A 15,223-nucleotide genomic window follows, 5' to 3' on the forward strand; every position below is an offset into this window, starting at 1 on the left:
TTCGATTTCTTACAGGTTAGGCCGTTGTTGGCCGGAACACGCTAGCATTCTGCTATTATGTGACGTCATCACATTTCTGAACGGATTTTTAGAACACATAAGTGAACTTAAAAATGCAGTTTTCAGCTGAGTGTATTATCTTAGCCCTTCCTTTTGAATGCAACTTTCAAATTACTTGACAAAAAATTACATCCTGAGAAAAGTGGATTTCTGGGGGTGAAACCCCATAGACTCCCATTCATTCTGCACTCGCCCGCGAGCGCCCCCGCATGGACAGAGACGTGTTACTGCAGCCAGTCCAGAAACCGGAAGTAACCAGACAGTGCCAATTCTCTTCAATTAGACATTCTCTGGTAATATATCTTATTAGTATATTATAGGCTACTAATAATATAATTATTAGTATATTGTTATACTAATAATATAATTATTAGTATAATTAGCCTAAATATTGCAATACTTTGCGCTACAGTATTGATATAATTGTATTCGCAAAATCATGGTGCAAAATATCTCGACACTGAACAGAATCGATTTTTTCCCCCACCACGTCATGTCATCGCACTTATTATTAGCATCACAAAAATAAATATACAAGAGGAAGATAAAGCAATTAGGAATCATATATCCATATGAAGCACCACAAGTTCTTTTTACAGGCATTAAATGTGTAGAAAAACTTCCTGACATTGAGTTCGGTGACATTACAGCTACCTTGTTCACTTCCATCACGCTACACCAGAGCTTCATTAAAAGAAAATGATTTTTCAATCATCACCACAAAGGTTGGTCAATGTATTTTTTTCACCAAATTATAGTAGCCTACCTGTAATAATTTTTAAACTGAGTTTACAGGGGAAAACACAAAACAAAATCACCAACAAGATTAAGTGTAGGGTGACCATATTTTGATTACCAAAAAACAGGACACTCGGCCCGGCAAACAGATACTCAAATGACACTCGAAATTTACTCAAAGATGCCTTATTAATTAATACATTTAAAGTAGCCTCCTCTGTATGGATAGAAAATTGTTATATTACAAGACACAAATTCAGATAGGCTTCTCAGAGGTTACTCAACATGTTTTATTATGACAGGTTTAAAAAATAATCAATGAAATAATGATAGAAATAATGTCTCTTCCGTATTAGAAAAATAAATATATAAATGATAAATAACTAAAAGAAATACCTCCAAATTGAACAAAAATAGCTCTCACAAACTTACAAAAACGAACTAACAAAATATATTTATATCTTTAGTTTTCTTCCTCTTTATCCTGTTTTTCTTCCTCGTCCTTGTTTGCCCATCTATATTTTGCTGTAGAGCTGATCTTTCCAAGCAATTTTTTGAAAACCAGGACATTTTCATCACTTTATAAAAAACAGCCAGGACGGCCAGGACAGGACGTGAAAACAGGACTGTTGGTCACCCTAATTAAGTGTATCTTTAATGATTTTGTTTAATCTAGTTTGATCCATGAAAAACGAAATAATAGCCTATGCTTATATACTTTTTTATACTTATCACTGACTGTCATGTAGTAGGCTATGATAAACTGTCATTGAGACTGTTGTCTCAACCTGTGTTTCTAACGATTTATAAGAAGTGTCAAATAAAATACAAGATCAGGTTTTGGTATTTGAAGACGAAAGACTGTAATGTGATAATACGCCTAACGAATGAACTGATCTAGGAATGCATGTATGCGTTTTGCCTGTTTATTGCCGCCAACCACTTTTCTCCGTTTTGTTTCTTTTGGGATACGGTATAAAGATATTCCTTTTGTATGATCACGAATCTGATCGCATCCAAATACACAGCATCGCTCGGGCATGATAGGAATATTTCGCGACGAGCTGTATTATCACCGGCGGTTTAGCATTTTCTATTCCGTCAAGATGGCTGCTCCAAATGGCGGGACGTCCCAGAAAGGAATTATTGAGCTGGTTTTGGATCTCTTCTGCCCACCAAGGCTAGAATTACCAATATTTTAACTCTTTAATGTTATTCCGTAAACTCTGTCAAATCTCGGTTATTAATAATTACGGCAGAAAAAAATATTTTATTTATTAAATCAATATTTATATTGATTAGCTCTATAAAATCTACTTTCTTTTTATTTCAGATGTATTGAGGGTCATTTGTTTTGTGTGGATATATTCATACATGCATTGCAATATTAAAATCATTCATCTAACCAGTGTGAATAGCCGAGGGTAACGTCCAATGGCGTGACGGAACGTCATGTGACATCATCGACCAGGAAACTATAGCGTTCCCGCAGCGTTTCGATGCAGCGCGAGCTCCCTTGAAAGGAAATAACTGTTCTCTATGTGAATATACAGTAATTTATTCCTGTGATCAAAGCTGAGTTTTCAGCATCATTACTCCAGTCTTCAGTGTCACATGATCCTTCAGAAATCACTCTAATATGAGGATTTGAAACATTTATGATTATTATCAGTGATGAAAACAGTTGTGCTGCTTCATATTTTTGTGGATTCTTTGATAAATTGAAAGTAAAAAAGAGCAGCCTTTATTTGAAATATAATATTTGTAACATTATAAATGTCTTTAATGTATTTTGGATCAATTTAATGCTGAATAAAAGGATTCATTTCAAGTTTTGAGCGGTGCATTGTGGGTCAGACTGTGGTGTGGTGTCAGGGGTCAGACCAGCGTCTGAGGCGTGATGAGTGTGTGAGAGGGGATCACATGTCCTGTCAGCGCGGAGAGAGAGAGCGAGGGATGAGTGTGTCTGTCCGTCAGGTGTTAGATTGCCGTGTCCCTGATCCAGATTCGCTCGCGTCTGTCATCTCTCTCCCTTCACAGGCCCATCAAAACTTCAGAATAAAAAAGCTGTGACGCTTCCCACAGGAAATATTTCCTTTTGCTTTTCCTCTCCCTCCCTTTATGTCTCTCTCTCTCGCTCTCTCTTTACCTTTTCTTTTTTTTATCGCGGCCTTGCTTTGATCAAACACGTCCCTGCCGGGTCCTCGCGCCTGTGAAGTAAATGACAAAAAAACACATTATTTCTCTGACTATAAGATGTTGAGTCGAGGGCAAGTGCGTTATCCTATTGCATGATGGGAGAGAGAGTGTGTGTGTGTGTGTGTGTGTGTGTGTGTGTGTGTGCGCGAGTGAGTGAGTGTGTGTGTGTGTGGGTGGGTGGGTGCGTGTTTGTACGTGTGTGTGCGTGCGTGTGTGTGTGTGAAAGACAGATGCGACAGGGCTTCAGGAAGGCTAACAGCAGGGCACATCACTATCATTGGCTCATGTCACACACACATGATGGATGACCCGCGTGAAACAGCCAGTGACACCTGACAGAAACACACACACACACACTCACCGCCTCGCTCTCAGCGCTCGTCCACTGCTCGATTCTGTTGAAATTAACGCTGGTAAAACCGCAATTCAATCCAAGGCCATTATCGCTAACAGCAAATTTGTAATTGGTAAATATTTAGTTTGCATATTAATTCCAAAACTTTAAAGGAGAACATTGGTAACTAATATAACTAATGATCGCGCGCGCGAACTCGACAATTGACTAGCCTATGGACTTCGAACGAAAACAGGAAGTAAATACAGGTATGTGAGCTGGCTGAATTAACATCATTTTTATTAATATCTTTCACATCTACTGCAGTCAGATTGACCGTGGTCACTCTTAATAACACCACTCACATGGCTGTGCACTTGTAATGACACATTAAGGTTGTTAAGAGGCTAAAAGCAGGTTTAGAACTTGCCCCATTGAAGTCAACAGGGTGCAAATTTTAAAAAGAGGATAACACGGTGTAGGCAACACCGATTTTTGTCGTTTTTGTCTGTACTGACAGCACTCCAAATGTACAAAAAAATGAGCTCAATGTTAAAATTGACCGGAGTTCTCCTTTAAGGAATAGTTGAGAAGATTCTGTCTCCATTCCCTCACCCTCGTCCTCCAGACCCATGTGCTGTATTTTGACAGTGGAAAATGAAATATTTTTTGAGGAATCATCACAGCTCTTTTTCTATACTAGAGCGTACAATTGACAAACACACAACAATAAAACAAATATAACATAAACATGAACATAAACATGTGCTCTGCCGGGTAAATGATGACAGAACGATGATTGTTGGCGTTTAAGGCATTATTCAGTGATAATGTTCCCTTCACAATTTTGGCCAGTTTTGTGATATTTTTATGATGCTTCTTTTCTGTCACTTTTTTTGTTTTGTTTTGAGTCAATACTGACAGGTCCTGCTCATTTTCATTCTGTCCATCAATGCTGTGGCGATGTAATGGAAGTAGCGTCAGATCTGTTCTTCTTACAGCACATTATCAAACACACACGGGAGGAAGTGTAGGGTGTGATTTGCTTCATCCATCAGTTGTTGATTGGATGGAGGCGGAGCTGAATGTGAGCTTGCAGCCAATTGTAAGAAAGGGGCGGGGCTTAGTCAGACTAAGTGATTGGAGAATCCTGCATGCGTCATCGGAGAGAAGATCCAGTTATGACCGTTTCATCAAACATTACAGTTAAAAACAATTAGAATAATAAAACATAAGCACAGATGAATTGTTCGCAATAACATGCATTTCAATGACTCTCACAAAGCGTATTCTGTCTAAAAGAAATGCAATACAAACAACACTGAAAAACGTTGTTTATTTGCCGCTGACTATCTCAGACAGAATAGAATTATATCCATGTTCAGATAAATAAACCTGGAGGCTGTTGAATAACCCTGATTGGGCCGGCGCTCAGCTAATACATGAACACTGCTCCATTCACTCGCCAATCTAGCGGCCGGTCCACTAAAAGCCCGCGCTCGTGCTCCTGTGTGTGTGTGTTTGAGAGTGTGTGTCAGGGGCTCTAATGAATTGAGATGAATGTCGTTTGTCTGCAGGTTCAGGCACAAACGAACGGGGCTTTTTTGCTGGCTTCTTGGAAAGCCCTGTTTGCTCTCGGACGCTTTGTTTTCCGAGGAAGCGCAGCCGTACACATTAATGCATATTTGATGTGGCTGTGCTCGCGAGCCTCTTCATTAGTGCTGAAAGCAGGGGTTGTGTGTGTGTGTGTGTGTGTGCTCCGTTGATGGACACGCAAATAAACAACATGTTTTATATCACATGCTGCCTATCGCGACACACGCGCGGAGAAGCATCTGAGACACACACTTGCCCTGGACGGGGTCTTTGGAGACAGATATCACACACAACATCTCCTGGTGTGTGTGTGTGTGTGTGTGTTCTGATGTCGTCGGGATGAGGTATGACCTGGACCTGCTCTGTAATAACCGGCTGGAAAGGTCCCGTCTGGCAGTGAGTGACTGACCAAACCAGCGCCGGGAGACACACTTAAAATAATACAGGAGAAACGAAAGTGCAGTTTACAGAGGTGATGTCATCACAAGACTCACAAGACAACAAGATGTCCAAGAGTGTGTGTGTGTGAGAGTGCTCTTGTTTTTGTGATATATGAGGACACAAATGTGTATAATGACATGCATATTACACTGGTATTACAACTTACACGTGATATATGAGGACATTGCATGAGTCCTCATATTTCAAATAGCTTAAAAAACATAAAAAACAAAGTTTTTTTTTAATGTAAAAATGCAGCATGTCTCCTGTGACGGGTAGGTTAGGGATAGGGGCAGAATATACAGTTTGTCCAGTATAAAAGTCATTACGCCTATGGAATGTCCTCATATATCACAAAAACACGGCTGTGTGTGTGTGTGTGTGTGTGTGTGTGCGTGTGTGTGTGCGTGTGTGTGTGCGTGCGTGCGTGTGTCTGTCTGTCTCTGTGTGTGTGTGTGTATGTCTGTCTGTCTGTGTGCGTGTGTGTGTGTGTGTGTGTGTTTGCTGATGCATTCGGCTCCACAGAGAAGCGGAGAGATATCTCATTCGTACATAAAACAAGTCACTCGTCTATTTCTGACTGGAGGGGACACACAGAAAGCTGTTTTTCTATTTGTTCCGCTCAGTGTAAGTGTAGAGATCCTCCACGATGATCTTCACATGTCTCTTGGACACTACTGATGAATTTATGGTTATGAATAAATCATGCAAGATGGAGCGGTTGACTTCAAAGCAGCGTTTTTTACACTTGTTTAGGTGACATATAAAGCTTGTCGTTATATATCAGCATCTCATTGATTTTGCTGAGGAGTTTAAAGCTGCGAGACTGTCCGCTGGAGCGACAGACAGCTCAAGCTGAGAGAGCATCAGATGGAGACACACACTCTCGCTCTCCACCACACACGGCTCCTGAACTCTCTATTTGTCTCAGATAATTAACCAGCCCACATGAAGCTCACACACACACACACACACCACGAACCAACAGGCCTGTTGCGTATTCCTACACACTCATATGATGAGCAGATTCACAAACACACGTGGTTATGTACTACTCTTTGGCATATGGGGAAAGTGTTCATGAAACTTGATTTCTAAATTATTTTTAGCATCATTTTTGCATTTGTGGTTGGTGACACTTGTATAGAAAGTACACAATTCACCTTTAAATACGTTACTATGACGAAATATTTGACTGCACAATAACACCACTGATCCACCACAATCAGTACGGTTTTATTTTTGGAAAACAATTTATACTTTTATTCAGCAGGACGTATTAAATTGATCAAAAGTGATCATGTTACAAAAGTATAATGTTACAAAAGATTTCTGTTTCAAATAAATGCTGAGAACATTCAGAAAGGAACATTTAATTTGGCCATGTTTTAATGGAAGATATGTCATAAATCAACAACGCAAATTCAATATTTCAATATTTATATGAAAATTAATTTACTCAATTAGCCTATAGGTTTGAATGAAAAGTGAAGATGACTGAAAAAGTAATTACCCCATGAATTACAATAAGCATTAATTTAATTAACAACAACAACAACACTAGCAACAGCATGGCAACCGGGGCCTTTTGTTTCAATTATGGTGGCCCATCTTACCCCAAAGGTCTAATTTCATCTTTTCCCTTCCAAATAAAAACTATAAATTTTACTCCACAAATCTAAAAACATGAATGAGTTCACACATGTCTCATTAACAATTAGACACACAAACTTTGATATTCGATATAACACAATGCCATAGATCACTATTTTCCAGAGACACAAAACTAGATCAATTAACACTGATGGACTGATCACATCTCACGGATGTTGATATTCCAATGACAATATTAAAAATAGCATAGGCATTTGAGACGAGATTTTGTGGCATCTATGGTCAAGAGAAATAAATAAGGTGTGTGGCTCATCTTACCCCGTCTTACCCGGCTCTCATACTGCTTATTTAAAAATGTATCACAATGAACTTTATCAGTATAATCAGCAGCTGTAGAAAGTTTTTTAATTTTGTGAATAAGTCGGTGTTTAAACCGTTGGCGTTCCTGTAAATGAGACCTGCGTAATGCGGTTTGTGTCTTAACGGAATAAAGGAGAGGAAGGAATGAATGAGAGTTAATTGATTTATTGTGTGTTCCTGCAGGAGGAGGTGCTGGTATCCCTGCGCAATCAAACCCGGCTTATTTTAATACTCTAATCTGATTCCGGTGTGTGTTGTGTTGTGTTGTGTGTGACACCACTAACAGCAACACGCCAAAATTACATTTCACCAAGTAATCGAATCACAACGGCACTAATGTACAAAAGCACTGCCCTTGCAGAGCCAAACACACACACACACACACACACACACACACACACACACACACAGACAGACACACACACACAGACAGACACACACACACACACAGACACACACACACAGGAAGACACACGCACGCACGCACACACACACACACGCACACACAGACACACACACACACACACACACACAGACAGACAGACAGACACACACACACACACACACACAAAAACACAGACACACACACACACACACACAGTTACTAAAGGACCATCTGGATTGTCTGGTGTGTGTGGTGTAATACATTTGCCTGTACATCTGCAGTATTAATATAGTTTGCATGTTTTTTTTTTTTACTGCAGTAGTGTACTTACAGTGAACATTGACGTTAATTAAAAATGTGGTCAAATAAAAATACATGTGCTCTTTTTAAATGAAATAAATTTGATTCAAACTGATTCCAGGAACATTTGCTGATGATAAAATGAAAAAGAAAAACCCCTCATTCAGAAATCATGAGCTCATTAACATATGACCACCCACATTTGCATAGCAACACCTATTCAATGTCACATGCAAAGAGGTTAGCCAATTGTAGCATTAAAGTAATTTGCATATTCAAGTCTTAAAGGCACACTATGCAGGAATTCCGTTTTTGTCAAACAGCGCCCCCTAGAGTCGCTGTGGAGCACTTGTATTTAACGTTACTGTCGTAAATACCACTCACGCAGAGCGTCTCTGCACTCATGGCCTGATACCCCTTCGAAGCTGTTATATTAAAGGTCCCGTATTATGCCCCTTTTCACAAGATGTAAAATAAGTCTCTGATGTTCCCAGAATGTGTATGTGAAGTTTCAACTAAAAAAAAAAAAAAACCCAACAGATCATTTTTTACAGCATGTTTAAATTGTCATTTTTTGGGGCTCAGAAAAACGCGCTGTTTTAGTGTGTGCCCTTTAAATGCAAATAAGCTGCTGCTGCCGGCACAGGGGGCGGAGCTTCATGAGCTCGCGCTCAGTCTCTCAGGACAATTTCATCTCAGGAATGATGATAATATCAGAAACTCTCAGTAACGGTGTTCATTTCGAGTCGGACAATAATGCCTTCAGAGTCAGAGTGCTGTATAGAGATGGAACAGGTATAGTTTAGTAGCTTAATTACGGTTATTATAACGTATTTGTCATCTGCTTGTATGTATCCATTATTTATTAATAGCCTACAAGTCTGCTGTTTCGGACCAGGTCCGAATGATGATCAAACATATACTGATGAGTTTAATAAAGTTTATTGTACATCACACAAAAGATGAAGCGTCAGTTTTACTTCAGAAAATCACCGTAAGAGCGGAGTAAACACAGTAAGTTATAAGAAGTGCGCAAGTTGAGGGAGCATTCCTGTGGGCGGACGTTAGTCAAAAAACTGTTCTACTGACGTCATTAGAGCTCGCTTGGCATTGAACTTTGAGCTTTGTAATTTTACAGATATTATTTATACTCTAACAACAACATTACACACTAACTAAAGTTTGAAACATGGGATCACGAAGAACGGGACCTTTAAGGTACAAATCTTGCATAGAGTGCCTTTAAATAAGAGATGTGTTTTTGAACTCAAGCTGAGCGCTCGTGTCCGCTGCGATCAGTGTCATGGATACATAGTGTCTCTTGTGGCGGCGCGCGCGCAGTCTTCACTCGGACGCGCTCTTCAATCTATCGCCGTTGCAGAGACTCTCTATTCAGTCCGGTGAAATCACAAAATAAAATGCACACAAACTTAGAAAGATTTACTTACTAGTCCATCAACAAGATCGCCAGGTCAGCATCACTGTTGCATCCAGTGCTGCTTTTTAGCTCGCGCCAACGAGTGAAAGCCCGACCGAGTGGGACTCTTGTCCGGTTCCTCACGCGGTCAGATTCTCTTTTCCTTTTCCGAGTCTCTTCCGACCGCGTTTTCTTTGCTTTTTCCATCGTCGAGTATCACGTCTGTAATGCGCGCAAGTGTCTTCGTGCTTCATATGTTGTGGTTGATGTGTGTGACGTCGTTGTTGATGTGTGTGACGTCGTTGTTGATGTGTGACGTCGTTGTTGATGTGTGTGACGTCGTTGTTGATGTGTGTGACGTCGTTGTTGATGTGTGTGACGTCGTTGTTGATGTGTGTGACGTCGTTGTTGATGTGTGTGACGTCGTTGTTGATGTGTGACGTCGTTGTTGATGTGTGTGACGTCGTTGTTGATGTGTGACGTCGTTGTTGATGTGTGTGACGTCGTTGTTGATGTGTGTGACGTCGTTGTTGATGTGTGTGACGTCGTTGTTGATGTGTGTGACGTTGTTGTTGATGTGTGTGACGTCGTTGCCGTAAAGCATCTCGTGATTCTCGCGAGATTTGTCGGGGGCGCTCCTCTCAAACTTGCATTGCTGGTTTTTCCTGCGGCGTCCCCCCCAAGCTTTACTACCAGGATGATTCGCCCTACTATGGGTTTGTTTACCACCAAAATGACTTAGAAGCTGTTATATTAAGGTACAATTCTTGCATAGTGTGCCTTTAAAGGTTTATTTGTAATGCTCAGAGAATGTAGAAAATGGCCATGAAAAACTAAATTATGACTTTTTGACTAGCCATTATAAATGGACTTCAAGTGATCTGCAAAATATGGCTCTTGCAGATATTAATGAAATTAAACTAATTAGATCTGATCAAATATTTACTTTTTTTATTCTATGTGACATATTGGGATTGTTTGGATTAAAATATGATCACATGTAGCCGGGTCTTTCTCTATAAAAGAGTCTAATGTGAGGTTTACCTGTGTTCTCCAGAGCCCCCGAGACCCATCGCTCCACCTCAGCTGCTGGGCGTCGGGCCCACGTACCTGCTAATCCAGCTGAACGCCAACTCCATCTTCGGGGACGGCCCCATCATCCTGAAGGAGGTGGAGTACAGGATGACTTCTGGAAGCTGGACCGAGACCCACGCCGTCAACTCGCCCAATTACAAACTCTGGCACCTGGATCCCGACACGGAGTACGAGATCCGAGTGTTGCTGACCCGTCCGGGAGAGGGGGGAACCGGGCAGCCCGGGCCGGCTCTCATCACCAGAACCAAGTGTGCAGGTTAGTCTGCTCCTCTTCCCCACACTAATCTACACATTGGTGCCATGACTTTTTTAACGAGTACATATTCAATTTGTTGCGGGAGGTGCTCACGCTGGCAGCGGTTAAAGCACTTTTCATTTTTTGCTTGCGATAGGGATCGTAAAATATTCCTTTGGACTTAAGGGAAAAGCATCTGGTTCTGTTGTGGGCCAGTTATGGCTGACTTCTGGGGACATGGAAGAAGTTGTTGGGGAGTTTTGGTCTGCTTCCGGCATGGATCTGGTTTACTTTCGGCAAGTAGCTTTCGGGCCGTAATTCAATGTGGTGTGTGGGCTAAAAGCAGCGGAAATCGGATTCGGCCCAATACCAGTTTGCTGTCTGGGAAGCTTTGAACGGCTTAGTGTGACATGTTTGTTAGCTGATTAACTGCCAATTCTTATTAAAAATGAATGACTTCCAGTCGCATTGCGTTCGCAACTGTTGTGCAAATAACCTTTACCCAAAAATAAACTTTCTGTCATCAATTCGTCCAAACATTTATGACATTACTTCTGTGGAAAACTATTTTGTCCGCACAATGAAAGTCAGTGGGGTCCAAAACAACATTGACTTTCACTGGATGGACATTAGTCATACAAGTTTGGAATGACAGGAGGTTGAGTAAATGATGACAAAATGTTCATATTTGGGTGAATTGTCCCTCGAAGTGTAAATACAGGAGGTTTGCACAGGTGTTTGGGTGTTCTTCTGTGTACACACTCCAGCTGTGATCATACACACATAAACACACACAAAAGAGACAGAGCGCAGGCTTTGGGCTCTCCTGGAGCAGATGGAGGTCCGGGTTCAGCCGCAGTTTCAGAACGAACCTTAATCGACATTGAAACAAGGGTCTTGCAGTTCTTGCAGCGGCACACCTCTAGTGAAAGTGTGTTTTTTCTCCCTCTCGGTGTGTTGTATTTGCACATAAATAATTGCCTGGAGCTTCTTCAGAAACATAATTGGAAAACAAAGTAAACAAGAGAGAGTGTGGAGCTGTTATCACCGATGCCACTCACCCTTAAGAGCCGTGTGTGTGTGTGTGGTGTGTGTTTATATGTTAATCATGACTCAAACCATGCGCTGTACACCACCGCCCTTATAAAATTGGAAGCGTATGAGAATAAACACTCAGTCACACTGCATATAAGGGCCTTGTGCCTTCATTTGAGCTCTGTGATGCCATTCTCTCCGCGGGTTTCCATGGTGCCCGTATTAAACGTGGCAAGACTCGGTGAGGACAGATATACAGCTCGTATGAGAAGGCACGGAGCGACGAGTGTCTTCCGGAGAGTGGGAGAGAGAGAGAGAGAGCAGCGTATGCATGGTTTCATTACAGAGAGATTCTCTGTGTCCCCAGTGGCGGCACAGTACGCCGGCCCACTCGCTCGCTCTCTGATTGATATTCAAACAGGAGCCCCTCTCCCCCATCAATCGCATTTGAACTTTCATATTATTTTTTTATTTTGGCAAAAGACGTTTTCCAGGTCTGCTTTAGACGTGGCTTTAGATGGAGCGCTCGCTGGCTTTTTCATCTCCCTCTAGCCAATCACACGCTTATCTCACCTCGGACAGGGAGAACCGAGTGGAACCGGTGAATTTACACAATTACATTTAGATTGGTGCCAGTCTGCCCGAGTGCTCTGTTTAAATTCACATTTTCTCTCTCTCTCTCTCTCTCTCTCTCTATCTGTCGGTTAGTTTCCTGCTAAACCTTATTGTCTGGCGGTTGTGTGGCGTGTGCATATTTCACATTTATCAATATTATTATGTTTGGCAGCATAGTTTATCTTGGTTGCGGGTATGCATTTTGAAAAGGGCGACAGAGAGGAGGCGTAACTTCCTGAATGAACAACGTCTCTTGTATGTGTCTGAGCACAAGCCAAACACACTGATTCTTTCCACTTAAACACTCACTGAAGCGTGTGTGTGTGTTGAGCTCATAATTAGGTGTGGCTTTATCTCAACTGAAACCTCTGAGATCAGCAGAAGCCCCTCAGGCCTTAACAGAGTTGAAAACTATTGCTCAGAGCTGTTCCCCTGCTCTTTTGAAAATTTCCAGGTTGGTTTTTCCCAAATACCTGGAGAAGAACACTATCCGTCAGCATCACCATTCATCTCAAAGGCAGTCGCTTTGTTTTCACACATGCAAAGTAACGGAGAATAATAGTACTATGTGAGATTTACTGAGGTGGTTTTCAGAAAACTTGAGCTAAAATCTCCCATTCATTTCCAGTTAATTTTGTTGCTTTTTAGAAGACATGGTTTTGATATTAAAGCTATATTACCACATTTTAACCATGACAGCTCTCAGAACAGTTTTGACATGTTAATGACTATGGCAGTGTTAATGTATCTGGAACGCCGCTGCAGATCTAGTATCTAGTAGGACTTCTGCTAATAGATACTAGGGATGGGTATTGACACACATTTCACAATTCGATTCGATTTCGTTTTACAAGCTTGCAATTCGATTCGATTCAATATTGATTATTTTGGATATCAGGTACAATACATGGCAAATTCTCTAATGCTGTAAACTATGGGAGTCAGTTGTAGCCTACTAGGCTTCGTTAGTCTACTATAATATTGAAGGTAAAAATTAACTGATTTTTAGCTATACAAACACTTAAATTACACTTTTATTTATTTTTATTAGGGGTGCAACGATACCCTCATGTCACGATTCGATACATATCACGATACTGAACTCACGATACGATATTATTGCGATACTCCAAGACATATGATAAAAGGTTAACAAAAAATGTACTGTTGATTAAAATAACTTTGATATTACATTGTGGGTTTAAATGAATAAGTTTGGACTTGGTGCTTGTAACCCAAGGACAATGGTGACACCAGAATAAAAATATTCATGATTCTGAAGCTGAAAATACAGAATTATTTTAGACGAATATGCTTGTACTCTGTCACTGACTAGATATATTTAAAATAATGTAGGACACTTTTTACTGGTAACATCAGACATTTGGCATTATCAGGACACACAAATATTCCCCATTGCATTATTATACATTATAATCAACATTATGTATAGTTTAATGTAGTACTGACACTAAAACTCTCACACAGTAATTTTTATTTTGGGGGAACGATCCACGATACATATTGTTGCTTTTTTGTATTGCGATATATTTTTACACCCCTAATTTTTATAATAATAAAGTTATATGAAATATAAACATTTAAATGGTGGCTGTCATAAAAACTAGCCAGATTTATTCAAACATGCATTAAATATCGAAGAACATTAAAAATTATAATGAATATGTAATATGGTGCATATATTTAGCAAAATGCTCCTCTTTAGAGTTATTTTTCCTAGCTGACTAACGAGTTTATGGTCACATATGGTTTTTCTGAGGTAAATGTGACGTTACATGATATTGTTTACGAGTTGTTTTACTGACGTCTTTCCACGGTTGAAACACTGAGCGATTCCATGTGGCATGATACGGATTTCGATAAGTTGTACTCTATCTTTTAACACACTTTCAGACGTTCATTCATGTTTATTTGGCGCTGTAACTGGTATTATTAAGGCGGAAGAGGAGATCATGTGCTTCTCTTGAGCTGAGCTGAGCTGAGCCAGAGCGATCTCACGCCACAGCGCTAATACGCTATTTATGTTTTTGAATTTCGTAAGAAAATGGACGTAATTTGAAATTTGAGACTTTATTTAGTATCAATAGTAACAAAGCACAAAGATTATTGCGATACATTGGATGGGATGCGCGCTACAATGTTCCAGTCATTCATCAAATGAAAACAGGATGACTAATCGATTCTTGAGATTTAAGAATCGATATCGGTTCGTAAAAATGAGAATCGATTAATATCGAGAAATCGATATTTTTTACCCAGCCCTAATAGATACACAGACACGCTGCTGTGAGCGGGTAAGATCTGCTGCTGCTGCTGCTGCGTAAATAGACATACAGGAGATACATCCATCAGCAGATCCAGGCAGGTGGAGCTGGGGAGGTGGAGGGGTTCAGAGGAGCTCTGATAGTGAGGACTAGCTTACAGCAAACAATGAACTAGACTATTTGAAAGTTGAGCAAGCATTCTCATTGGCTACAGAATCAGCAGAGGCCAATCAGCTTGTGCCATGTGCTGATGATGTGATTGCTAACAGATTGCATTAAGGACTTGTCAGCCTGCGCCATCTGCAGTTTCATGACTGAACTAGATTAAAAATTTTCATTCCAATAGACTGATTATTCTGAGCACAATTTGAGACGTTGTTCTGAAACTCTAGAGGAAACTTGTAAGATTACTGGCGGATTTTTGTCAGGAGAAACAAATAAGAAGCAGTAGCCTTCAGCATTTGCTCTCAATTTAATCATGTTGCTGTGTAGGAGAAACATTTGAGATATTAAG

The 15,223-nt window shown here is 40.5% G+C and overlaps 1 protein-coding gene across 14 annotated transcripts in view; it reads left to right on the forward strand.

The window, feature by feature from the left end:
- Nucleotides 1-15,223, forward strand: part of ptprk (protein tyrosine phosphatase receptor type K) — a 229,609-nt gene that overhangs the window by 110,893 nt on the left and 103,493 nt on the right. For all 14 annotated transcript variants that reach the window (XM_056233705.1, XM_056234489.1, XM_056238174.1 and 11 more), the window contains one exon: nt 10,502-10,795. In XM_056233705.1, coding sequence (XP_056089680.1) covers nt 10,502-10,795 — 294 coding nt within the window. The remainder of the gene's footprint in view (nt 1-10,501; nt 10,796-15,223) is intronic.

This window comes from Rhinichthys klamathensis, unplaced genomic scaffold (genome assembly GCF_029890125.1).
Source record: "Rhinichthys klamathensis goyatoka isolate OS25496 unplaced genomic scaffold, OSU_Roscu_1.1 h1tg000001l_1, whole genome shotgun sequence".
Taxonomy (NCBI): domain Eukaryota; kingdom Metazoa; phylum Chordata; class Actinopteri; order Cypriniformes; family Leuciscidae; genus Rhinichthys; species Rhinichthys klamathensis.